Source organism: Capricornis sumatraensis, chromosome 4, assembly GCF_032405125.1.
Source record: "Capricornis sumatraensis isolate serow.1 chromosome 4, serow.2, whole genome shotgun sequence".
NCBI classification, from domain to species: Eukaryota; Metazoa; Chordata; class Mammalia; order Artiodactyla; family Bovidae; genus Capricornis; species Capricornis sumatraensis.
The window spans coordinates 101,437,947-101,461,697 of record NC_091072.1 but is presented as its reverse complement, the minus strand read 5'-3'; the positions used below and the strand labels follow the sequence as shown (position 1 = coordinate 101,461,697).

At 56.2% G+C, this 23,751-nt stretch overlaps 2 protein-coding genes across 6 annotated transcripts in view; one reads left to right on the top strand and one right to left on the bottom strand.

Annotated features, from left to right (window-relative positions):
* Positions 1-11,564, top strand: part of SLC39A5 (solute carrier family 39 member 5) — a 47,095-nt gene extending 35,531 nt beyond the window's left edge. Inside the window, exons 1-17 of one of the 5 annotated variants that reach the window (XM_068970269.1) lie at positions 216-398; positions 2,144-2,245; positions 2,620-2,758; positions 2,835-2,906; positions 3,065-3,146; positions 3,241-3,304; positions 6,243-6,299; positions 7,376-7,733; positions 7,936-8,119; positions 8,926-9,088; positions 9,265-9,434; positions 9,637-9,777; positions 10,167-10,263; positions 10,346-10,516; positions 10,684-10,764; positions 10,890-11,080; positions 11,321-11,564. In XM_068970269.1, the coding sequence (XP_068826370.1) occupies positions 2,167-2,245; positions 2,620-2,758; positions 2,835-2,906; positions 3,065-3,146; positions 3,241-3,304; positions 6,243-6,299; positions 7,376-7,733; positions 7,936-8,119; positions 8,926-9,088; positions 9,265-9,434; positions 9,637-9,777; positions 10,167-10,263; positions 10,346-10,516; positions 10,684-10,764; positions 10,890-11,080; positions 11,321-11,464 (2,193 nt within the window). In that variant the 5' untranslated portion in view covers positions 216-398; positions 2,144-2,166 and the 3' untranslated portion in view covers positions 11,465-11,564. Of the gene's footprint in view, positions 1-215; positions 399-524; positions 748-1,760; positions 1,869-2,143; positions 2,246-2,619; positions 2,759-2,834; positions 2,907-3,064; positions 3,147-3,240; positions 3,305-6,242; positions 6,300-6,966; positions 7,086-7,375; positions 7,734-7,935; positions 8,120-8,925; positions 9,089-9,264; positions 9,435-9,636; positions 9,778-10,166; positions 10,264-10,345; positions 10,517-10,683; positions 10,765-10,889; positions 11,081-11,320 lie in introns of those variants that run through there. The other 4 variants (XM_068970270.1, XM_068970268.1, XM_068970271.1 and 1 more) reach the window with 4 other exon arrangements.
* A 5,343-nt stretch (positions 11,565-16,907) lies between these two features.
* Positions 16,908-23,666, bottom strand: ANKRD52 (ankyrin repeat domain 52). The gene is made up of 18 exons (XM_068971455.1): positions 23,600-23,666; positions 23,374-23,491; positions 23,077-23,145; positions 22,736-22,876; positions 22,575-22,655; positions 21,358-21,469; positions 21,081-21,152; positions 20,631-20,832; positions 20,295-20,382; positions 20,101-20,218; positions 19,161-19,380; positions 18,886-18,973; positions 18,694-18,777; positions 18,443-18,588; positions 18,143-18,225; positions 17,857-17,939; positions 17,564-17,655; positions 16,908-17,158 (listed from the first exon to the last, which is right to left on the bottom strand). The coding sequence occupies exons 1-18, from the start codon at positions 23,664-23,666 to the stop codon at positions 16,908-16,910; spliced, it is 2,115 nt and encodes a 704-aa protein (XP_068827556.1).
* Between the last annotated feature and the right edge of the window lie 85 nt (positions 23,667-23,751).

The following is a 23,751-nucleotide window of genomic DNA, read 5'->3' as shown; positions in this document are numbered from 1 at the left end:
CGTGTGGGACAGAACCTTTGCCCCGCCCACCGCTGCTACGCAACCCGGCGGAAGCCCGTCACCAAACTCCGCCTCCTTGTTTAACTCGGTCCTGGACTAGAAACCACGAGCAGCCAACGAGGAGAGTGAAGGCTAGCCAGGCCTCCGCTCTAGACCGGAAGTCTTTATGGTCCCAGGGAGAACTAGATAGCCATTTGGGAGGGAGGACTCTATGTTCCCAGCGTGACCATCAGGGGCTGAGCAGGAGGCTGATTCTCCAGGAGCGCGAGGCTTCGCTTTGGAGGGGTGCACGTGTTCGTGCTCTAAAGCTGATGCGACTTGGTGCGAGATCGTCGATAGTAGGCTGGCCTGCAGTGACCTGCCGTCTCCCCGGCCCCTCTCCCGTTTCCAGAGCCGTGGTCAGCATCCCGGAGCCTCCTGATCTTATGACTCATAGTCATGGGAGTGGATATGTAGTCAACAAGGCGACCACTGGGTGGGGAATTGGGGAGTGTCTGACCGGAAAACTTTGATCTATGGTTGCCCGCTTCCCTCCCAGTCTCACTCCCGCCGTATTTACGTCGGCCTTCGGAGCACTCGTATAGTTGCCTGAAACACATCAGGGGACAGAAGGGAGATAAAAATGTCCCTCTTCCCGGGTTGTGGTTTGCTTTCCTTAAGGTACAACACTGTGGCTGGGGGTGTGGGCGGGAAAGAACTTGAGCTCCGAGGAAAGTCAAGGTGGAGCCTAAAGCCCTCTAGAAGAAGGTAAGGGATTGATTAAGCAAACCAAGGCATTACAATTGCATGGCCTCTTAGGCTAATCTGATAATAAGCAGTATTTTTTTTTACCGATGTTCGCTAGGCAAATAGTAACGCACATGTATGTACATTGTTTGTATATATAATTGGTTTATACGGAATACTACAGAGCTAGCTACATTTTGTAGACTATGTATCAAGTCTCAAAGGGAACTAAAGGTTCAGGCCTCTTCTTTTTAGTCCTCAGAATCCTGAGGTCTAGGGATTGAGTACTTCAGGAACAGTTGCCTTTCGGACTGTGAGAGGAACTGGGGCTCTCTGAGCCCCAGATTCCATTATTTCCAAGGGGTAAGGAGTGAGGCTGCCAATTGTCTGTCTCTGGTGTGAATGCTACTTTTTCCAGAGATCTTGACCAAGCTGGTTACTGCATTAAACTTGAGGGCCCCAAGTCAGAAATAACGATGAGGGTTAGAGCAGTTGGAGAAGAGGAGACTGCTTGTTGTGTACTAGACACTGCTGCTTCTCGTCTGCAAAATGGAATCACATATTTAAGAACTGTCGAGTAAAAAAGTGAAGTGATGAGCTTGTTTTTATGCTTTTGTCCGCTGGATTCCAAAAAACCTTTGGTCCTATTTCCACTGTCTCACGACTAGGAGAAAATTTTGGAGAAAGAGTATCTTGGTTCTTGCGCCTAGTCAAGTGGAGGAAAATTGGGACCTGAGGCGCCCCCTGGTGGTCTTTATTATTCTTTGCGCGGTCAACCCTCCTTTAATACCTAAAATCCCACCCCTTTCGCGGCGCGTGAATCTCGAATCCCGATTGGCCGGGTGGGGACCCGCGGCGGGACGCAGGGGGGGAGCTGGGGCAGTGCTGATTGGCTGGAGGAGGCCAGCCGGGGAAAACTTCCGGGAATGTTCTTACTCCTTCGTTCCATTGGTCCGCATCCGGCGGCCTGGGGACCTTTGGCTCCCCCTGCGGGCGACTCGGCGGCTTGCACAGTCCGGCGGGCTGGCTGGGTGGGTGGTAGGCTGTGGGTTGGGGGAGAGGAAGGACTGAGTCCCGGATTGTCCAGATGAGGGTTCGGGAAGGTGTGGCGAGTGAGATTCCATTCCTTGGCTCTGCATCAGGTTCTCTGCCCCGGTTTCCGTCGGCTTCCCCACTTCGGGACTTGAGACTGAAAGAGCATCGGGGGAGGGGGGACTTCCAGCCCCGAAGCAGCCTGTCCAGAGACCCAAATTCTGATCTTGAAGTTGGGAGGCCCACGGGGAAGTTCGTTTCTACCCTTTCAGAAGAGTTAGATGGTTTAGGGCTGCCTGACCAGCCTAGTGTGGTAGATAGGCCTTGCGAAGTGGACATGGGAAGGTCCATGCATTGAACCTTCATCCCCTTTCCCCCCTTCTAGTGGGGTGCTGAGGCTCAGGCAGCATGACGACGGAGACCTTCGTGAAGGATATCAAGCCCGGGCTCAAGAATCTGAACCTCATCTTCATTGTGCTGGAGACAGGTGGCTCTGCTGGGGCGGCGGGCCCCCTGCATAGGCTCTCGGGGTTGGGGAGAACCATTCTTAACTTGCACCCAGAATGGCAGGGCGCACCCCAAGACGCTGCTTACGTCCAGTCTCTCTCCTAGCCCCCGCCCGGAGAGTTGTAGTCGAGTGTAGGGTAGATGGAGGGAACTCTTGCCAGATCCAAGCCTCCAGTGCCTCCGGGCCTTTTCCCACTCAGGGCCCTCTCCATGGTGCTGGCTCCTCCCTGCCCCAGGGATTTGGCTTTGCCGTGTTTATAAACCTCACTCTGCCAATATCTAGACTTCATCCCTCTGATCATCACCACCCCTATTTATTTGACCACCCCCACCCCATTGGTCTATTTCCTCCAGGCCGAGTGACCAAGACAAAGGACGGGCACGAGGTTCGGACCTGCAAAGTGGCCGACAAAACTGGCAGCATCAATATCTCTGTCTGGGATGACGTGGGCAACCTAATCCAGCCTGGGGATATTATCCGGCTCACCAAAGGGTAAGCCATCAGATGATTTCTGGTTATTCAAGGGCCTTTTCTGTAACTCTGAATCCTGCTTTTTGTACCCCCTCAGGTACGCATCAGTGTTCAAAGGTTGTCTGACATTGTACACTGGCCGTGGGGGTGATCTTCAGAAGATTGGAGAGTAAGTGCTATCTTGGGAAAGTAGAAGCACAGGTGAAGGAAAGAAGTTTGTGTTTTGCAGGAGGCAGCATGAGGCTGTGCATTCCATGTTCGGAACCTGGACCTTTCTGAGGTTTCCAGGGGATGGGCCTGAGGCTTTGCCACTTTCTCCTCTTGCAGATTCTGTATGGTTTATTCTGAGGTTCCTAACTTCAGTGAGCCAAACCCCGAATACAGCGCCCAGCAGGCACCCAACAAGACGGTGGGTCCCATGACTGTGATGTGGGGAAGGAGGGCAGGTCAGGCCAAGAAGCCTGGCAGAGAGTACAGTCTGAATATGTCATTTGTGCCTCCAGGTGCAGAACGACAGTGGCCCTGCGGCTCCCCAGCCTACCACTGGACCCCCTGCTACTTCTCCAGGTAAATGTGTTCTCTTCCATTCACTAGCCCTCCTAGTTTCCCTAATCTCCCCAGCCTGGAGAGATGCATTGCCTTCATCCCTTTTCCAAATCTCTTTTCTGTGATTATAGCCTTTTCCACCCCAATTCTTTTTTTTTTAAATAAGTGTTTGTATATTTATTTACTTGGTTATGTCAGGTCTTAGTTGCATCACACAGGATCTTCCTTGTGGTGTGTGGGCTCAGTTGCCCCCGCGGCATGTGAGATGTTAGTACCCTGACCAGGGATCAAACCTATGTCCCCTGCATTGGCAGGCAAATTCTTAACCACTGGACCACCAGGGAAGTCCCTCTTCCCGTTCTTTTGCAAGTCCCTCAGGTGAAAACATTTGGGGATATGTTTCTATCACTGATAGAGCTCCCTTTTGCCACTAACACTCAGAGCCAAAAATGAGAGCAGTTTCTCTGCAGACTGCCCTCTTTCATTCTAGCTCCTTCCTCTCTGCTTCTCCTTTGGCAGAAACTTGGCATTTCCCACCCTTGCCTATTTTGATTCAGTATCAGTTCTGATACACTGTTACTTACATGACTCCGCATAGAGTCCGTACTGCACCACTTTAAGCCCAGTTTCTGTTTAGGGTTGCCACTCTTGAAATTTAAGGCCCTGCTCCTAGGCCTTGGCCCTCGGGATTATGGTTCTTCCAACTCAGAAGCCCTTGCTTTTGGTCTCTTGAGAGTTTGTCCTCCTGTAGATCATCAACTTTTAATTAGAGTCACTCACCAACATCACTCCCTTCTTCCCTTGGCTTTTCCTTAGAAACCTATTTTTTTACTGTTCTTTTCTCCTGGGTCATCTCCCAGCTGATGCTACTATTCCTGGATGTTTGGCTCTCTTGCCTCGGATCCATGCCTTACGTTTCTCCCAGTGACACTAGGCTTCGGGCTGCCTCTGGCGTTCCTCAGTCTGTGTCTGCATCCTCAGTTACCGTGGTTTCCTCACCTGCATTAGAACCACCTAAGGTCATGGTGTTTTTTTGGAAGCACCATGAAATAACAACATTTAATTCCACCATAAAAAGTAAAGCATCCATATTTTCAACTGAAAATGACAGTTACATATTCTCTGGTCTCTATAACTCCATCATTTACAAAAATATTTTAAATAAGATACATTTAAGCCTGTTTGCCCCCTCATACTCATTTGCTACATGTTTATTTGCTTTGTCCTCTGCTAATAGGTACAGAAGATTTTAAAGAAAAAAATGTATGGCATAAAAACAGTTACTTTCTACATACTCTCCTAATTATTTCTGTGAATTAAGGAAAGAGCTTTATTCTTAAATTTTGGCTGCAGATACCTTTGTCTGCTGGATCAGCAGGGGTATGGTTAGGGTTCATGGTGCCTTGTGTATGTGAGAGGCAGGCATCTATCTTCATTTAACAAGCATTTATAGATGAGGAATACAGGGAAAAAACACAGCACTTGTCTTTAGGAGCTTGAAGTCCATGCAGGAAATAGTCCCACAAATGATGGTTATGTTAATAATAACACTGTGCTAAGTGTGGTGATGGTGGCTTTCACAGCTAAGGTAGTTCAAGGATTAAACACTGAAAACATACACAAAAGTGTTGTCTATCATTTTGGGGGTGTGAGTATGTATAATAGTTTTTTTTTTTTTGCTTGTTTATATTTTCTCAAATGAATGTGATTCATTGTGATACACACCACACTTTTTTCTTCCTTTCAAGATCATTCTTAAATTTTAACGCAAACTTCCCTTCCCAGTGATTCTTCAGTTTTACAGTCAGTTTTGGTCAAGAGCTATTTTGTCGGTGGTCCTTGAGCCTAGAACTAAACAGCTAGGTGTGACTCCTAATGACAGAGATGAATAAAAAAGAAAAAATAGGGATTCCCTCGCAGCCCAGTGATTAGGACTCCTCGCTCTCACTGCTGAGGGCCCAGGTTCAATCCCTGGTCAGGGAACTAAGTAAGATACCACAAGCTGTGAGGTGCAGCCAGTTTTTGTTTTTTTTTTTTTTTTTTAAGAAAATATACAATGGTTCATGTAGCAACTGTCAAAATGATTGCCTCTTCTCTGGGGCCCCTTCCTAAAACTCACATTCTTTGCATTTGGTCACACAGCCTTAAATGTGCAGTTGTACTTGGTGGAGACTGTTCTGTCAGCCGGAGCTGCAGGGAGGTCTTGGGGATGAACGCCTGCCTGCCTTCGTTTTCTGATTCCTGTGTTTCTCCTCTTTCTCCCACAATTAGCCTCTGAGAGCCAGAACGGGAATGGACTGAGTGCCCCACCAAGTTCTGGTGGTGGCCCGCACCCGCCTCACACTCCCTCCCACCCCCCCAGCACCCGAATTACCAGAAGCCAGCCCAACCACACACCTGCCGCCCCCCCCGGCCCCTCCAGCAATGCTGTCAGTAATGGCAAAGAAACCCGGAGGAGCAGCAAGAGATAGCGATACTTTCCTCCTTTCCGCCACCAGCCATAAGCCAAGCGTCTGCTAGAGAACACAGCTTTCTCCTGGGCTGGCCGTCTCTGGGGGGCCAGGGGGTAGATGTGTTTTAGCCACTAAACTTCACTGGAGGGTGGGTGAGCAGTGGCCTTTCTCCACCCTCAGCCCACTCTCCCCTCCTCATCCAGCTGAAGCTGCCTGTCTCCTGGGGTTCAGGGCTCTGTGCCTCCCCTCCTTCCTGCTTAGAAACGACAGTTAGTCTGTTTCTTGAGTGTGTGATGTGGAAGTCTAGTTGAATCTCTCCTTCCTAATAAATGTTACCACTCTGTACTGGACTCCTTTGCTTTCCATGGGAAAATGAAGAGATCGGCAGCTGGGGTGTCCCTAGGAGAGGGAGGGGAGAAGCAGAGCCTGCTCCTTTAAGGTGGCGCTCCTCCCCCGCCCCCTCCCTGCGGGTGACCCTTGTCCACCTGCCTGCCTACCCCCCACAGCTGGAACCAAGAAGACGGCGTCCCCCTTCCTCTGGTGTCCCTGTTTGCTGCTGTCAGGTAATGCCAACCTCCACCCCCTGGACCAACCACCCAGCTCAGACTGTGCTCCCCAACTTAAAGCCAGGTCAGACGTTTGCAGAGGGCCTGGACACTCCTTTCCTCCTCCCACCAGAGCGTCCCCTTTCTTGGTCATGATTCCCTGAGTTCTGGCTCTTTCTCTTCTGGAATGAGGAATTGCTAAAAACAATTTCTTCCCCATGCATCTCGGGTTGCCATTCATCTGCCTTTTTACCCTCCTCTCCAGCTTAGGGACATCTGGGGCCAACTTTCCAGGGAATGTGGGCATGGGGCATGGGGCATGGGGCATGGGGGTTGGAGCTGAATGAAGCCCAATGCCATATGTAAGGTAGGTGGGGTGGCAATTTAGGCAGCGAGAGGCTAAGATGGTACCGACTGGCTTGGGGGTGTGTGTAAATTATTTAGAAGAAAAGGCCAGGCCCAGGCTGTCCTTGGCCATGTGGCTTTTCCAGGGGCAGAGGGTGGCCCCTCCCTACTCGGGGGCCCAACCGAGACTGACCTTTGACCCCCACCCCAGAGACCAGTGAACCATTAACTCCTCTGATGTGAATCTTCCCACTCTGGCACCTCCCCTGGCCCCACCCCCAGGCAGGTGGGCTAGGGGCGGGGGCTTGGCCATCCTGGCTTTCTATCTGACGTGGCCTCCAACTTACCTGGGCAGCTAGAGACTGAGCGTGGCTCCCCTCCATAACTCAGGAACCTTTCAGTGCCCACAGCCAGGCCTCATGGGGACCTGAGGTGATGGCTCTCACACCGCCAGTGGGGGTGAGGCCTTGGGGATTGAGGGAGTATAAGAGAGGTGGGGTGAGGTTGAGGGTTGGGCTCTGGGGGACATGGGAGGGACAGGGGCTGGGCAGCTCTGGATCGGGTGAAGGGATTGTTCTGGGTCAGGAAAAGTGCTTGCTCTAGGAACTGGTAAACAAGAGGCTGCTCAGAAGGAGGCAAAGCGGGGGAAGGGTGAGCGAGTGGGGCTGCTGCTGTATTGGGTTGGGGGGTGGTATGAGGAGTGCAGGCTTATGGCAGGAGCCCCAGCCCCTTCCTCCTTGTTCTTCCAGGGCACAGTCCTCAGGATGTTGCACCAGGGGGAATAGAAGCCGGAACCAGAGCCTCTAAGCCTGTCCCCCGAGTAATGGGGCCCCCAATGAGTCACCTGCTGGCTGGCCTGTGTGTGTGGGTGGCCTTGGGCCGGGTGGAGGGCTCAGCCCCCTACCTGGGGCCTGCTGAGCAGGAACAGAACCATTACCTGGCCCAGTTGTTTGGTCTGTATGGGGAGAATGGGACGCTGACCGCAGGGGGCCTAGCCAGGCTCCTCCACAGCCTGGGACTAGGCCGAGTTCAGGCCCTTCGCCTGGGACACCACGGGCCTCCTGCTGGTCGGGGTGCATCCCCAGCTGGAGACAATTCCACACACAGGTACATCCATCTCCCCCCACCCAAAGTGTCACACCCTAGCTCTTCCCTACTGAGAGGAGTCTCCTCCGGCTGCCTAGCTCTGCCTTCTTAACATCAGGTTCCTGGAATTACACGTTTTTCAGACCCTGATTTGTTGTGTCCTTTCCAGGCCCCTTTGTAAGAGAACATAAGGGAGCCTGACCTGCCATCCCATTCACTCTAGGCCGCAGGACCCCGAGCTGAGTGTGGATGTCTGGGCAGGGCTGCCTCTGGACCCCTCGGGGTGGGGTGACCTGGCAGAGACAGAGGCCCCAGGACCACCCCATGGGCCAGGCCCCTCAGGCCTAGGCCTCTTTCACAGACTTCTGCTGCTGGACCATTCACTGGCTGACCATCTGAATGAGGATGTGAGTCTGATGATCTCCTGAGGGGATAGGAGCCACGGGATTTAGATTGCCTGAAATGTTTGAGGACTCAGTAATTTTAAATGGCTACTTAAAAAAAAATCCAGGTGTGATCTTAGGGTATGTTATTCCAGTAGAGAAATATGTTCCCCTGTGCTCACAGTAGGTAAACACACGGCCCCAAGCTCTAAGACTGGGTTTAGAGGCCACACTTGGCAAAGCAGAGAATCCAGAGAAGCAGCCCAGGGTGGGATCTGGGGCTGGTTACCTGGAGAGGAGGACTGCAGCGGGTAGATGGCTATCATCATCCAGAAAGTCAGTGAACGTGTTCCACATACACCAGAGGGCAGCCAAACCCAGCCCTGAAACAGACCTGGTGAGGGTGAGTGCCCCATCATGGGAAGCACTTGATCCAAGGCTGTGGAATAAGTGTCAGGGCTGTTGAGAGGAGGTTTGCATGGCACTTTAGGGTTCTTCTCCCTTCTAAGATTCTGGAAGGGAGGGCTCTAGTTGTTTGACCATCATCACCAAATTAATGAGACACCAGAGCTACGGAGAGAGGGAGATGGTGGCAGTGCTCACTAGCACCCAATTTGCACTGAATTGAATTATTTGCTTTGGTTTGAATATTTACTAATAATTAAATGCTGATTATAACTGTCCTGAGTCCCTGATGCACCTGGCAGTGTGAGTGAAGGGGACCCTGGAAAAGACCCAGGAGTTCATGCAACGGAAGGGCCGACATTCCAGATCTGAGTCACAGGTCTCAGCAATTCCCTGGTACCTATCCTCCAACTCTCCCTCCCCAGTGTCTGAATGGCTCCCAGCTGCTGGTCAATTTTGGCTTGAGCCCTGCTGCTCCTCTCACTCCTCGTCAGTTTGCACTGCTGTGTCCAGCCCTGCTTTATCAGATTGACAGCCGTGTCTGCATCGGGGCCCCAGCTCCAACCCCCCCAGGGGATCTACTATCTGGTCAGTGGGTGAGAGTGGGAGTGGGGGGTGGGGCACGTGAATCCTGGGGGGAGTGGGTCTCAAGCCAAGGAAGGGGGTTCACTGGGGTCCTGCCTCCCCTTGCAGCATTTCTCTGCCCCACCCCACCTTTGAGGTGTCCCTCTGGCTCCACCTGACTCCAGCCCGATTTTGTGCAGCCCTGATTCATAGCACCCTGGCAGTCCTGCTGCTCAGCCTACCTGCACCCCTCTCCCTGCTGCTGCTGCGGCTCCTGGGACCTCGTCTGCTGCGGCCCCTGCTGGGCTTCCTGGGGGCTGTGGCCGTGGGCACTCTTTGTGGGGATGCGCTGCTGCACCTGCTGCCACACGTACGTGAAGCCCCTTCCCTGCCCCCTGCCCCAGTGTCCCCAGTCACGGGACAGCCTCTCTCCCACCCCAGCCTCAGCCCACAGTTGCCTTCTGGTAGGGAGTGTGGGTGAAGGTGCGCCAGCCCCCTCCGCCACCTCAGGAGAGGGGTGTTGTCGGGCACGGGGGGCTTCTGGAGTCTGCCCTTGACCGCCTCTCCATCAGGCGCAAGGAGGGCAGCATGGTGGAGCTGGCGGGCGGCCAGAGGAGGACCTGGGCCCGGGACGGTCGGTGCTTGGCGGTCTTTTCCTGCTCTTCATCCTGGAGAATGTGCTAGGGCTCTTGCGGCGTCGAGGGCGCAAGCCAGTGAGTGACACCCTGTTGTCCTCTTCCTGCCGAGCCCAGAGTGCTAGCCAAGAACTGCCCACTCGAGCCGGGAGGTGAGGGGCCGAGTGCTCCTGGCTCTGACGTCTGCCTGACTGTGCGGGGCCTGATGGCCAGCAGGGAGCGGGTTCGGGCTCGTCAGCACAGACCCAGGACTTCCAGCCAAATGGGCTCCTCTCCTGAGTTCAGGGCAACGAGTTCAGGGCACCCAATTCCAGAGGGGTGCCAACCTGGGAAGAGAGCAGAGGCCAGGGAACATCCCCAAGTGCCAGAGGTGGAACCAGTGTCATTTTCGCAGCCGGCAGCCCGGGCTCTCCCTGCCCCCTGGCTCTGCTGCCTCCTCCATCAGGAAGGATGCCCTCCCGTTTCAGAGATGCTGCGGGCAGAAAAGAAAGGACCTCAGAACTCCAAACCTGGACGTGGAGGATGGCAGTGGGGTGGCCCTTCAGCCACTGCAGGCAGCTCCAGGTGACCAGATAACATGAGGAGCGGGCCCCGGGTCCCAGCTCACTTGCGTCCGCCAACATGGCTTTTGTCCTCCTTCCTGCAGAGCCAGGGGCTCAGAGACCAAGGGAGCAGGACAGCCAGCCCCCAACCGTCCCAGCCCCTCCTGGGCACCAAGGCCACAGTCACGGGTACGAGGGTGGTGGTGGCACCAACATCACATGGATGGTCCTCCTGGGAGACGGTCTGCACAACCTCACTGATGGGCTGGCCATAGGTGTGTGGGAAAGGGAACGGAGGGTGGGAGGTTACTGAGAGGGTGGGCCTCTAGTTACTGGGTGGGGTTGGGAGAGGGCTGCCAGGAAGTGGGTGGGGGGCAGGGGCCCTACTGCCTCTGGGAAGACCCCTCTTCCAGACTGCCCACCTCCCATCTTGCCCACCCAGGGGCTGCCTTCTCTGATGGCTTCTCCAGCGGCCTCAGCACCACTGTAGCGGTCTTCTGCCACGAGCTGCCCCACGAACTGGGTAGGAATGGCCGGAGTGGAGTGAGGTTGACTCCAGAAAGCGGTGGAACGTGGAGGCTGGGGGGTGACATGGGCAAGGGGTGGCCCGGGCTTAACTCCCTGCTGCCCTGTCCCCTCTCTGCACAGGTGACTTCGCCATGCTGCTCCAGGCTGGGCTGCCCTTCCGGCAGCTGCTCCTGCTGAGCCTGGTGTCTGGAGTCCTGGGGCTGGGGGGCGCAGCCCTGGGGGTGGGGCTCAGCCTGGGCCCTGTCCCCCTCACTCCCTGGGTGTTTGGGGTCACTGCCGGGGTCTTCCTCTATGTGGCCCTCGTGGACATGGTGAGGGGTGGGGGGTGCAGAGAAACCAAGGGAAGTGGGCAGGTGTGGAGAAGGGAGTCTCAGCCCCTCGGCCTCCACTGGGAGCCACCAGAAGGGTGGCAGGGTGGGGGCTGGGGGAGAACCACTGGCTCACCAGCACCTGAGAAGCAGGAGTGCGGAAGAGCTGGCACAGGGGCGGCGAGGGGGGCGGGGGCGGGAAGCAGGGGGCTTTTCTGACCCCCTGATGTTCTTTCCTTTCAGCTCCCAGCCCTGCTTCGTCCTCCCGAGCCTCTCCCCCTGCTCCACGTGCTGCTGCAGGGGTTGGGGCTGCTGCTGGGGGGTGCCCTCATGCTCACCATAGCCCTACTGGAGGAGCAGTTGTGGCCCCTTGTCTCTGATGACTGAGGGGGGGCTGGTGGAAAGGTGTCCAGGCTGCCCTGCCTTCCCCCCGGCCAGAGGAATGGAGGCGGGACACAGGGCCAGTAGGATCAATAGGATTTTAATAAACAGAACCCATCCCCAAGCCATGACTACGACAGTTGTACTTGCACCAAAACAGCATAGAAAACGGGATGTGGCAGGAGGAGGGCTCAAAGCAGGCAGGGGGAGGGAGGGCCTGGAGGGTGCAGGACGCATGGGTCTGGTCTGCGGGGGAGAGCTTTGTGCTTCAGCCCAGAGAGGAAGGGGCGAGTTGGGTCGGGACGATGCACCAAGGTCCCCACTTCTCCCTGCTGCCCTCAGCACCCTGGGGATGCAGGCATCCGGGCAGGGCTGCCTTTTATTGCTGCCCACCAGCATTTAACACCCCGCCCCCCACCCCCGACCCCAATGCTAGCACCACAGGTGAATCCAGGGCAGGGAGAAGGGCAGCCGGGGAACATTGCTTAGAGAAAGATTCAACTAGAATCCAGTGAATTGTGCTCAGTTCTCTTTACTTCCTACAACCGAGTACATGGGTCACAGGGTGGTGGGCGCAACAGGACATGGGGCACGCCCCTCGGTGCCCCCAACACACCCCTGCACACAGGATGGTGGTGTCTGCAGCATCACAGGTCATGCAGGGCACGGGGAAGGGGAGGTTCACACACACAGAGACGCCCACAGCGGGTACCAGACGGAGAACACCCCTGAATATACACAGCTGTACACAGGGAACCCCAGGTCCCCAACCCAACCCTCTCCCCTGTCTTGCCGTCCCCCAGGCAGGAGGAACTGTATTGCTTTGAGAGAGCCACCCTGGGGGCTGCTCTGCCAGGCACCCTCCCCCCCCCCACCCACCCCCATTTTGGCACATCTGCAAGACACGCGGCAGCGAGAGTAGGCACCCTCCCTCCCAGGCTTATGTGGCCGGGAGTTGAGGAAGGGGGCAGGAGATTTCATCCGCCATCTTTCCCCTAGCCCTTCCCAAACCCCTAGCAAACCCACTCCAGCCAGAACCCACCCCACCCCCCAAAACACACACACACAAAGCTGAGCTACCCAGGAATACGGAGGAACAAGGAGATTGTCCAGGACAGGAGCAGAGGCGGGGTGGGGGAGAAAGGACTGGAAGCAGAGACCCCGCCCTGGTGTGGGGTAAGACTGGCACACAGCTACTTTAGTGCAATTGGAGAGGGTGCCCAGAGTGAGGGATGGAGGTGGGAGGGCGAAGCCAGGCTCCCCAGGGAAAGGGCCTGGCGGGAGTGAGCGAGCGAGGGCCCAGGGCAGACCCTCTCAACCCTGCCACCCTGGCCCTCCCAAATGCAGTAACAGGGTCCCCCTCACACCCCAGTGGGCAACAGCAGCCTCAGTCAGTACCTTCAAGTAATTCAGAGAGCAGACCCTCCCCTCCCCAGCTTCCTCCCATCTCTGGGATTTGGTCGCTTCTCTAGGGGTTGGGTGGGGAGGAGGGAGTCCCCAAGTCAGACCCTTCCCTCTCTACCTCCCTCTTCCCAGACCACTGGGCTTGGTCCTCAAAGATCCCTCCCCTCAGCTCTTGCCCGATCTGGGTTGAGGCTGAGGGCTGGAGCCACCACAATTAGACGGAAGGGGCTGCTTTACTCCTTATCCCTCCTTCAAAGGTAGGGTTCAAACTAGGTGGGCTGGGGCCCCGTACTGGTTTGCCCCGAGAGGAGGGGTTCTGGGCTAGGGTCTGTAAGGCTATTTTCCTTTGCGGCAGGAAGGGGAGGTGGGGGAGTGAACACTGGGTGTGGGGACAGGGTTAGAAATGGCGGAGAGGGAAGGAGGAAGGGGCCACTCTCCAGAGCACAGTCCCCGGAGCCACTCAGGCCAAGTCACCCTCATGGACACAAGATCCCGAGCGTGCCTGCTCCCAGTGCCTCCAGTCTGGCTCCAATGCCCCCTCCCAAGACCCCAAGGGAGGTTTGGGGGGGTACACAGCTGCAGAACCGTTCACTCTGGCCCCACGCCCCCCACCCCACCCCACCTCTTCTCCCCTCCTAGGTCCGGGGAGTAGGAAGGTGCTCGGGTGGGCAGACAGCGGTGGAAACAGTATTGAGTTTTCCTTTGGTTACATATTGAAGGCAAAGGTGAGCTGGACTTACAGTCAAAACGGATAGGGGTGAGGAAGGAAGAGGGGCCATGGCTGGGGTTGGAGAGGGAGGCAGGCCCTCCTCAGCCCCTCCACCCCAAGGAACACATGTCGAAGTGGGGTGGCAGTCCCTCCGTCTCATCTCTCCCACCCCCCACAGCACCAAACAAAAGGAGAAGCCCCCTCCCCCAGGGGCTGCTCCCCACCCCAACCTGGGCTGTACATTCAGTGGTTTTCAGCAGTCCTATGGCTCAGGGGGCCACGGGGTGGGGGAGGTGGCCCTTCAGTCTCAGCTGGACAGTGGCAGTGACCCGGGTCTGTTGGTCCATCCAGGGACCCACAGTTTGTGCCATTTGTTTTTCTGAAGGATAGTACACAACCCTACCAAAGCCACCACCCAATCAGAAACATCTCCCCAAAAATCAGAAACTAAAAACTGGCTCTTTCCATCTCGCCCTCTGATTCACACATCTGTTTCCCTGTCTCCTGTGTAGCCCTCGCTCTGTCCCCTTTGCTGGGACCTGGGGCGGCTCCCAGGGTCCTCACTTAAAATAGGCCTTTTCTCAAAAGTGCTTATTACTTGAAGCAAGTGCTTTAGAGCTGCGGTGGGGAGAGGGGGACAGGGAGAGGGAGAGCGAAGGGAAGGGGAGGATTCCTCCCTGCCCTACCTCCTTAAGATTTGGGGGGGGGGGCATTCTGCCTGGTTGATTTCTCCGCACCCGTTTAAGTCAAAGAGGTTTAAAACAAAACCCAAAAAACTTAACATTAAAATAAATATGCAGTGGCCATGAGAATGGTCAAAATGCTTCAAAAGACACTAGGGGCTGGGGAGCCCGGGGTGGGGTGTGGGATTTCCTTTGGCATAAGGGAGGAGGCTGCCCGGCCTCCCGGCCTCCTCACCGCCACACGAGGAGGACAGAGGACTCCCCATGGCCTGCCCCAGCACTGCTGATGGTGTGCCAAAGGCACGGCAGGGACCGGGCAGTCACCAGAAATCTCATCTAGCAAAACCACGGGGCTCCTGACAAACATTCGAGTCTTCCTGTCGTCGCCAGACACTGATGAAGGAGAACACGACTGCAATCCGGAGAGTCTTCTCCAGAGGACCCATCTCCCTGAGCCCCCTGCCCCCCCGCCACCTAATTCCCAGCACCAAAATGAGGGGGGGCGGGCGGGACAGGAAGGAGGAGAGAGAAGTGAAGTCAGGGGCAAGCTCTGCAGAACCAGCAGGACAGGGGCAGGGTGGGGGCTGCAGCCCTTAAGAGAGGTCACGTTGATTGTCGTCTAGGGGAGGACAGGGTGCGCAGGGAGGTGGGCAAGAGGGGCATTGCAAGGCCCTTTGGCTTTGAAAATAAAGATTAAAACTAAAAGCTGCACACTCCTTCTCACCAATAATGGTCATTTGGAAGCTTTGAAATGGTTTAGGAACTGAGGGTTGGGGGAAGCAAGACACAGAGAAGGGGGGTGGGAGGGAAAGGGAGCAAGACAAAAAGAGTAAGGACTGGGATGAACACCCCAGGCTTCGGGAAACCAGCATGAGGTATGGTGAAGGGTGTCTGCGAGGGAGTGGGGAGTCCCTGGGATGTCCCCCCTCTCCCCTCAGCCCACCTCAGGGAAGGGTGGCCAGACTTGCGGGGGACACAACTGAAAAGGGTGTAAAACATTGTGAATAAAGCAAGCACGGGTGGGGGAAGGAGACGGAGGGGACTCCCCCACCCCACCCCGGGGGGAGGCCCTGTATTGTGTAAACGAAGCCTGTCCAGTCCTCCGGGGACAATACTGATGGCAGCCAGACTGGGCGAGGATGCGCTGGGGTTGCAGGGAGGGCAGGACCTCTATTCAAGTTCTGTGTCTTGGCCCCTGGCTGAGGTATTGAGTGTGAGGAAGGGAACGCTGGGCTAAGGAAGCGGGTCCCACTGTCCAGGAGGCTGAGCTAGGAGATGGATGGACAGGGCGTCTCTGAAGGGACCAGGGCCAAATTCAATGCTACATTTAGAGAGAAAACTGCCCCCTCCTCACTCCAGCCCAGTTTGGCTTATAGGGTGCAACTTCGGGAAATCTCCTCAGCGCAGCCCTTAGCTTGATCCCTTCTCTCCCAGCTTCTGGGAAGGCAGGAACCAAGCCCCAGTAGACGCAGACCTTCCTCCTCTCACCGGAGGAGAAGCCTGGGCCCCGAGCAGCCACGGTCCCTAGTCTGCCCTGCCCCTCCATCTTTGGCTTCAGATCAGAGTGACTGGGGGCAGTGGGTGCTCTTGGACATCACAGAAGGCGGCAGCGGGTGGGGTGGGGAGAGAGCAACTGTGGGACTGGGGACACAGGAGGAAGAACAGTCTCTCCCTCCACACACATGCAAACACATGCCTGAAACACAGAGGACAGACTAGGGCTGTGGTTTTGAAATGGACAGGAAATTAATTTGTTTCTTCCCCTAAAGGATAAAATGCTTACTTAAAAATTCATGACAAGCCTCAAAGTCAAGGGAGGGGAGAGCCAGAGAGGGAATGGCCACAGGCTCCACCCTCCCAAAAGAAGTTAAAAGAAAGAAGCAGGGTGAGGGGTGGTGTTAAAGTGCGTGGTTAGGAGGCCAGGCCAGGAGGGGGCGGAAGGAGGGGTGGGGCAGGCTGTGGGGGCAATGCCAGCCCTTGATTTGCATACGAGGAGCCGGGAGAGTGCAGGATTGGGGCCCAGGTACAGTAGTTGCTGCTTCAAGTGTTTTGCATTTGAACTTTAGGGGTGATGGGATACAGAAGTAGGGGAAAAGCTCCAGGCCCCAGTGCTAAATACCCTCCCCCCTCATCCACTAGCTGCCCCTGAAGGGGGAGGGGGACACCCCCAGAGTGCTCACACAGTACCAGAAATTAAGGCTTCTCACTGCTGCGGGGATGGAGGGGCCGGCCGAGCAGGGAGGCAGTGATGGGTATGGAAGAGGAGGCGGGGATCTGCCTGGCAGGGGCAGGGCGAAGGGGACTGGGGCAAGTCAGAAGGAAGAGTAAGGGGCAGCTGGCAGCAGAAGGGGGAACTGAGAGGGCAGACAGAAGAGAGGGCGCCAGGCAGCGAGCAATCATTTTGGGACACTTGGCAGAAGGGGTTGCCCTGGGGGTACCAAGGGCCTGGGGTGCTCCCTGTTGGTCCCAGACCCCTGCCAGGCCAGGATGGTGTGGCAAAGGGGTGAGCAGCTGCTCCCCAGTGCTTTTTCCCCACTCCACCCCCCCCAACCCAGTCGTGTTCTCCTTTAAAGTGCCCTAAATGTATAGACTTTTTCTAAATAAATAGAATAAGATATCAAGCCACCGGCAGGGGGAGGGACACTGGAGGGGGCTACTCGGAGTAGCAGCCATCTAACCCAATGGCGCCATGCCGCTCCTGGCTGTAGGGGCAGGAGGCCCCATGGGGCAGGGCACCGCAGCCACCCACCGTCTTGGCTGCTGCGATGCCGCAGTTCTTGAGCAGGCTGAAGCTGAAAGGACTGACAGCGTCCTTGGGTGGGAAAGGCTTCATGGTGGAAAGGATCAAGGCCAGACAGTCTGCCACATCTTTGTTGGGCGCGCAAGCCAATGCCGGGGTGTGACCTGCGGGGTAAAGGGGAGAATTGAGCCCAGAGTCCTATATCCTGGGCCCCCTCCACCCACCCTGAGCCCTGAGCGCTCTTCTCTGTAGAGGGGAGCCGAGGCAGGCAAGCACCCCACAGGGTCACAATCGGGGGCTATAAGGGCCCCGGGAGGGTGACAGGCAGGCTGTCCAAGTGAGGGGCAAAGAGCAGAGCCTGGGGGACAGGAGGCTGAGGTGTGCGGGAGGTCGTCCTGAGGACCCTGCAGGCTCCACCTAGTTCCGTCAGACTCCCCTCAGAGACTCTAGCGTATCGGTGTTGGGTCCCTGCTCTGAAGAGTTCCCTTGGGAAGAAAATCCAGTTTATTAACCAGCCAGGTTAAGAAGTCACCTCCTGAGGAACATCCCTGACCCCAGGTCCCACCCACCTTCTTCATCCACAGCCAGCACGGTGGCCCCACGACTCAGCAGGGCCTGCACCACAGAGGCTAGGCCATTCCGGGCAGCAATGTGTAGTGGCCTTGGAAGAAAGGAAGGAAGGGGGATTGTGAAGTCAAGGGCTGGGGCAAGCTGCCCTTCCACCCTCAGCCAGAGCAGCCACGCTGCCGGGCGAATACCGTGAGCTCCAGAGAGCTGGAGCCCCTGGAACGGGCAGCAGCCTCCTTTCCACCTCACCTGGCCCCCACCCCTCAGCCAAGAGGCCCCTACCCCAGGCACTCACATCTGCAGCGCGCTGTTGGTAGCATTGATAAGGCCAAGGTCTTGGGTTTCTGCCAGGATCATGAGGGCACACTTCTCATGGCCCTGAGGGAGGGGGGCAGAGAGTGAGGGCTGGAGAAGTGGAAGCCTGACCACGGGGGCTGAGGAGGGTGGCAGGAGTACACAAAGCTGTCCCCCAGGCAGACAGTCAGGAGATTCCTGACCTCTCCTGAGCCCTCTCACCGGACCCAGGTCTTTCATCAGGCCCTGCCCCATACAGAGACCCCCACCACCACCGCAAATGGTACCTTGCTACAGGCCAAGTGGAGGGCAGTGTTCTTGTTCTCATCCAGCACAGTAAGGTCTGCCTTCCCTCGAAATAGCAGAAATTCTACAGGAGAAGGGAGGCAGAGAGGGGTGATGCTCCCTTCCAGAGCTGGGCCAGTCTGGCTCTCCCCAGTCTTGTCTGTACATGTTTTGCATCCCCTCTGCAGAGGGTGAAACATCCAAAGACATGCCTCCTGCCTCCTAACCCCCACCGGCAGGGCTGACTCATCTCGTGAAAACCCAGGGGGAGTACCTCCCATCCACATGGGGCCCCTACACACCCACAGCTGCAGTCTGCCCGTTCTCAGCTGCTGTCATGAGCGCGGTGCGGCCAGTGTGGTCTGTGGCGTTCACCTCGGCTTGGTGCTGCAGCAGCATCCGGAGCCCAGAGACATTGTCCGCGAAGGCAGCGGCGTGAAGAGGGGTCCTGTGGGGAGGGTCAGGGCGGAGTGAACCGAGATGGCCCTTTCTCCTGAGCAGAGAGAGGAAGCCGGGGGCAGCGGAGGCGTCTCCCAAGCCTCCTGCCACTCACCGTCCTTTGGCATCTCGGCTGTTCACAATCTTGGCACCCAGAGCTCCTAGCAGCATCTCTGTGGTGCTGTCCTGGTTATTAATACTGGGGGAAGAGGAAGGGTCAGCAGGAGGGGCATGGGGAAACAGACGGTCTGTCCTATGCCCACATCACAGACCCTTGGGTGGGGCTGGGGTGGAGGAAGGGACTTACACTGCACAGTGCAAAGGAGTGAAGGGGTTTCCTTCCAGATATGAAAACGGGCTGTGTTCAAGTAACAACTCCAGACAATCTTCGTGTCCTAGGGACGAGGAGAGAAGAGCGGTGATGGAGAGAAATGACACCATGACCCCTTTCCTTGGTCGGTCCCATCTCTTGACACCCCATTCTACTTCCAGATCCGGAGCAACCCACGAGTCCTTGTCTGCCCTCCCTCACACCCCTCCACCCTCATCTTAGCTGTCCCGGCAAAGGCCCCAGAGCCACACCAGTGTAGGAGGCCCAGTGCATGGGCGAGTATCCGCTGTAATCCACCCCGGTATCCAGGGGGTCTGTGGACAGGGCGGCCTGCAGCAGGGTCCGCAGCACTGCGGTGTGGCCACAGGCTGAGGCCAGGTGAATGGGCGTGCGGCCCTTGAAGTCTCGGCACAGCACGAATGCGTCATGGTCCAGCAGGGCAGCCAGGCAGTCCTCACAGCCAGTCACTGCCTGCAGGTGACATGGGGGTGTCAGTCCTGAGGCTGGCCCAGGAGTAAGAATCGCTTCCCAGGCTCCAATCCTTGTCTTTGCAACAATGATTCTAAGTATTATTTAGTCGCTAAGTCATGTCCCACTCTCTGCGACCCTGTGGACTGCAGCATGCCAAGCTTCCCTGTCCTTCACTATTTCACTATCTTCAAACTCAGGTCCACCGGGTTAGTGATGCCATCCGATCATCTCATCCTCTGTTGCCCCCTTCTCCTCCTGACCTCAATCTTTCCCAGCATCAGGGTCTTTTCTAATAATTGTAAGTACTAAGGATCGGCATCTCCTTCCCTGACTCTATGCCATCAGACAAGCAGGATAATGAGAGTTAACGCTGGCCCTCTGCAGCGGGAGACTAAGGAGTCAAACAACCCCACGGGATAAGGAGGAGACAGCTTTAGGGCAGGTGATGGTGGAGAAGGACCGAGGTAGTGGCATCATTATCAAACATGAGAGGGCCAGCTGGGGACCCTGGGCAGAGTCTGGGCAGTGAGCAGGTAACTACGCAGGATCACAGAGCAAGGTAACCAGGAAGATGAACTGCGGGCATCGGATCCTCATCCTGGAGCAAGCACGCTAAGGCCCACTAACACTCCAGCCCACCTACTAGACAATCTGATATCCTACTGTGCGCTCCTGTGTCTGAGCCCTTCTGTGAGCAACCCCACCCTGAAGCCCACTCACCCCGCGGTGGAGGGCAGTGCGGCCCCGGAGGTCAGCAGCGTCAGCCGTGGATCCTTTCTCTAGCAGCAGATGTACGCAGTCCACGTGGCCATTCATGATGGCCAGCATCAGCGGGGTTCTGCAGAGAGGGCAGGGAAAGGGTGAGGGCCTAGCAGGCCTGGGAACCCTGCACCCCACCCCCAGCCCACACTCACTGTCCATAGGCATCCATGACATCCGTGATGTCAGCGCGTTCCCCACTGTCGATCAGCAAGTGCAGGGAATCAGTGTGGCCAGAGGCAGCTAGGTGAAGAGGGGGCCTTCAATGTCAGGCATGGTCGGGGAAGAAGACCAGGTGGAGGGTGGAGGTCATGGGAGGACACCGGGTAGGGAGAAGTCTTGGGGGAGAGTCAGGACTTGAGGTTTCCATCCTCCTTGCCCTACCCTATCTCAACCCCAGTCCCTTCAGGGTTCTGGAAGGGAGCTGGGGACCAGTCCCAGAGGAGACCTGGGGTGGCAAGGGGAGGAAGCAGCCCAAAGGGCACCCTTACCAGCAGCATGCAGGGGTGTCCACTTGCGTTTGCGCTCCTTGATGAGGGCAGAGGCGCCGTGGGCCGTTAGCACCTCCACACACTCAGTAGAGCCTCGCTCAGTGGCCAGGAAGAGCGCGGTCCGGCCCTTGTGGTCCCTCACGTCCAGGTTCACCAGCGTCTCAGCCAGTGTCTTCAGGGCTTCACAGTGACCATTGTAGGCCTGGAGGGGTGTGGGAAATCCATGCATAAAGCTCCAGACATGGCCCCACTCTGCTCTTGGGGCCCACGGGGAGACTCTGGGCAGCAGGCCTCCCCGTGAGCTCCTTGGGCCCCTCTCAGACCACTGCCTGCTTGCCACATCCCCATGAGAAGGCAGAAGCAAGGACGGATTCACACGTGCTGGTACCTGTGAGCCGGCCTGGGGCGGGTGGGGACAGGGAAGGCAAGAGGAAAAGACCTGGGACTCACAGCTAAGTGCAAAGGGCTGACTGGAATGGTGCTCTCTACATCCTCCAGGCAGTTAAAGGACATTTCTAAGAGCTGCAATGGACAGAACAGGAGGTGCTGAGGTTCTGGTATTCCCAAGACATCACCCTCGACTCCACCCACAGCAATCCCCGAAGTCCCTGGATCTAGAGACCACACTGGATTCAACCACCCCGTGGCCTGAGAATCCAGACACAGAAGCAGACTGCGTGCTGGGCCCTGCCCTGCTCCCGTTCCCCACACCAGGTCCCACACGTACCAGTTCGAGGTTCTGTCTATTGCCATAGGCGGCTGCATAGTGCACAGCTGTGTAGCCCTGCCTGTCCCGCAGGGAGGGGTCTGCACCGTTATCCAGTAAGAATTCCAAACAGCTGGGGGACAGGAGCAGATGGTGAGGAAGGGACAGGCCCAGCCAGGGAGGGTACAGTTTGGGAGGAGCAGAGGAGAGGGCAAAGGAGCCCCTCCAGGTTGAGCTGGCCCACGCCCACCCCCTACTCTTAGTAGGCTAACTCCGGCCCATTTGACCCCAGACCCAGACCCACCACCTCCAGGTCTGCCCTGCACCACTCTAGCTCCTTGACCCTTTGAATGCGCTCCTAGAGACCCTGGAGCACAACCATCAGTTACCAACCTGCTGACTGACACACTCTTCCCCACCTCCAGGCATACTGACCCCTGCCTTCTCCTCCTAGCCCATCGGGAAAAGGCCTGCTCATCTCACACTCACTCCCAGCATCCTCTCTGTGGGAGGCTCTCCCCAGCTTCCCTGACAGGTGCCTCCTCCCTGGCACCACTCTCACAGATCAGTAGCAGCTCTACTAGTAGTAATACTAATATTGCATTTAACGTTTACAACGTGTTAAACACTGTTTTAAAAAACACTTCATGTGTAGTAAATCACTTAATCCTCACAATGATCCTTTGAGGTAGATACTCTTCGTATCTATACTGTGTCTGGGGAAACTGAGGCCCAGAGAGATTAAGTTACTTGCCAGAAGTCACACAGTTACAAGTTAGGCCTCCTAGATTTTAAATATCTTTTTGTTGTTGTTTTTAGATAAATAAACCCTTTATAACAGTCTTAAAGAAAAATTACGAGGATAACAGAGTTCCCATATATTCGTCACCCAATTTCCTCTATTATTAACATCTTACACGAGAAGGTATAAAACGCAGAAACGTGGGGTAATTCATCTTTTATCCTTACCCCCTAGAATAGTACTTGGTGTACCTATAAAGTAAATACTCATTGAATGCTTGAGGAATAAATTAATTTGTGTTTAGCTTTTCTGATCTTCTCAAGAAGACCATCCCTTTCTTGAAGGAAGTATCTCTCCCACTTCTGTCTGTACCCACAGTGCTTGGTCCAGGATTAAACTCAGGGTGCAAGGCAGCACCAGACAGTGGCGGAGAATAACAGGACGGGAATCTGCACTGCTGGGGAAGTGCAGCCCAGGGGTCTTCTCTGCTACTCACAAGAAGGCCTCCTTCCTGCGGGACTCCTTCAGGGGCTCATCCTCTTCAGCATCATGGCTGGAAGATGAGTGGGGCTCCGCCCTGGTGGAGGAGAGTGAGGAAGTCTGGTAGGGTGCTTGGGGAGGAGAGTGGGGCTGAGAAGAACCAAGAGAGCGCCTCACCTCCTGTAGGTGTCGGAGGCGGCAGCGTAGTGGAGGGGAGAGCAGCCTTTACAGTCAGCCTCATTGACGCCAGCCCCGGCAGTCACCAGCGTGACGGCGCACTGGTAGCTGCCATTGGCGGCTGCATAGTGCAGTGGTGTCCTGGGGAGAAGCGGAGAAGGGTGGAGAAAAGAATCGGGGGCAGGTCCAAATGCAACCAGAGGTGCAGCCATAAGCTGCTCTGTAACGTCCTCCTCCCTTAGTCCCCAGCTCCCCACCCTGGCCTCCATCACTTCCTTCATCACCTGTCTCTCTGATCGGGCACCCTCTCTGTATATATACACTCCTGCACATTAACACACCTTCCAAATTTGTCTCTCCTCCTCAAGTCAGCTCCACTGCTCAACAGCAAGTTAAGACATTCAACATTCCTGAAAGGAAGGAGGGTGTGGGTTAATGAGAGAAAGCGCTTCAAGGAGAAGCCACGGGCTTCTCCCCAGGGAAGGGCTGAGGGGGGACAGAACTGGACAGCCCTTTCTGCTGCCACTGTTCTTGCCGCCAGAGGCGGGGATTTCTGGGCAGGAGAGAAGGAGGGGCCCAGACTGCTGCCCAGACTCCTTCGCTAGGCCTGTGGGAGAGAGAGGGGGATGAGAACTCACCCTCCGGAAGCAGCAGCATGAAGACAGGTACGGCCAAGGTTGTCAGGTGTGTTGATGTCAAACCCAGCTGAAAGCACGTGCTCATTGCTGAGTGAGGATACGATGCTGTACAGCTGACCTGAGGGGCCAGAACAGCCGTAGGTCCCACCTGAGGGCACGGGTCGGGGCAGGACATGGCCCCTGCTCTCCTGCCCTCTTTCCCACCCCCAAACCAGTGAGCTCATACCTGAGGAAAGAAGCTTACGACAACAGTCAGAGAATCCAAAGAGAACAGCTAAGTGCAGGGGAAACATGTCGTGGATGCCGCGCCTGCAAGAAGGGAAAGGACTCAGTCCTCAGGGGGGACCGGCTGCAGCCCCACCACCAGCCTGGGGTCTG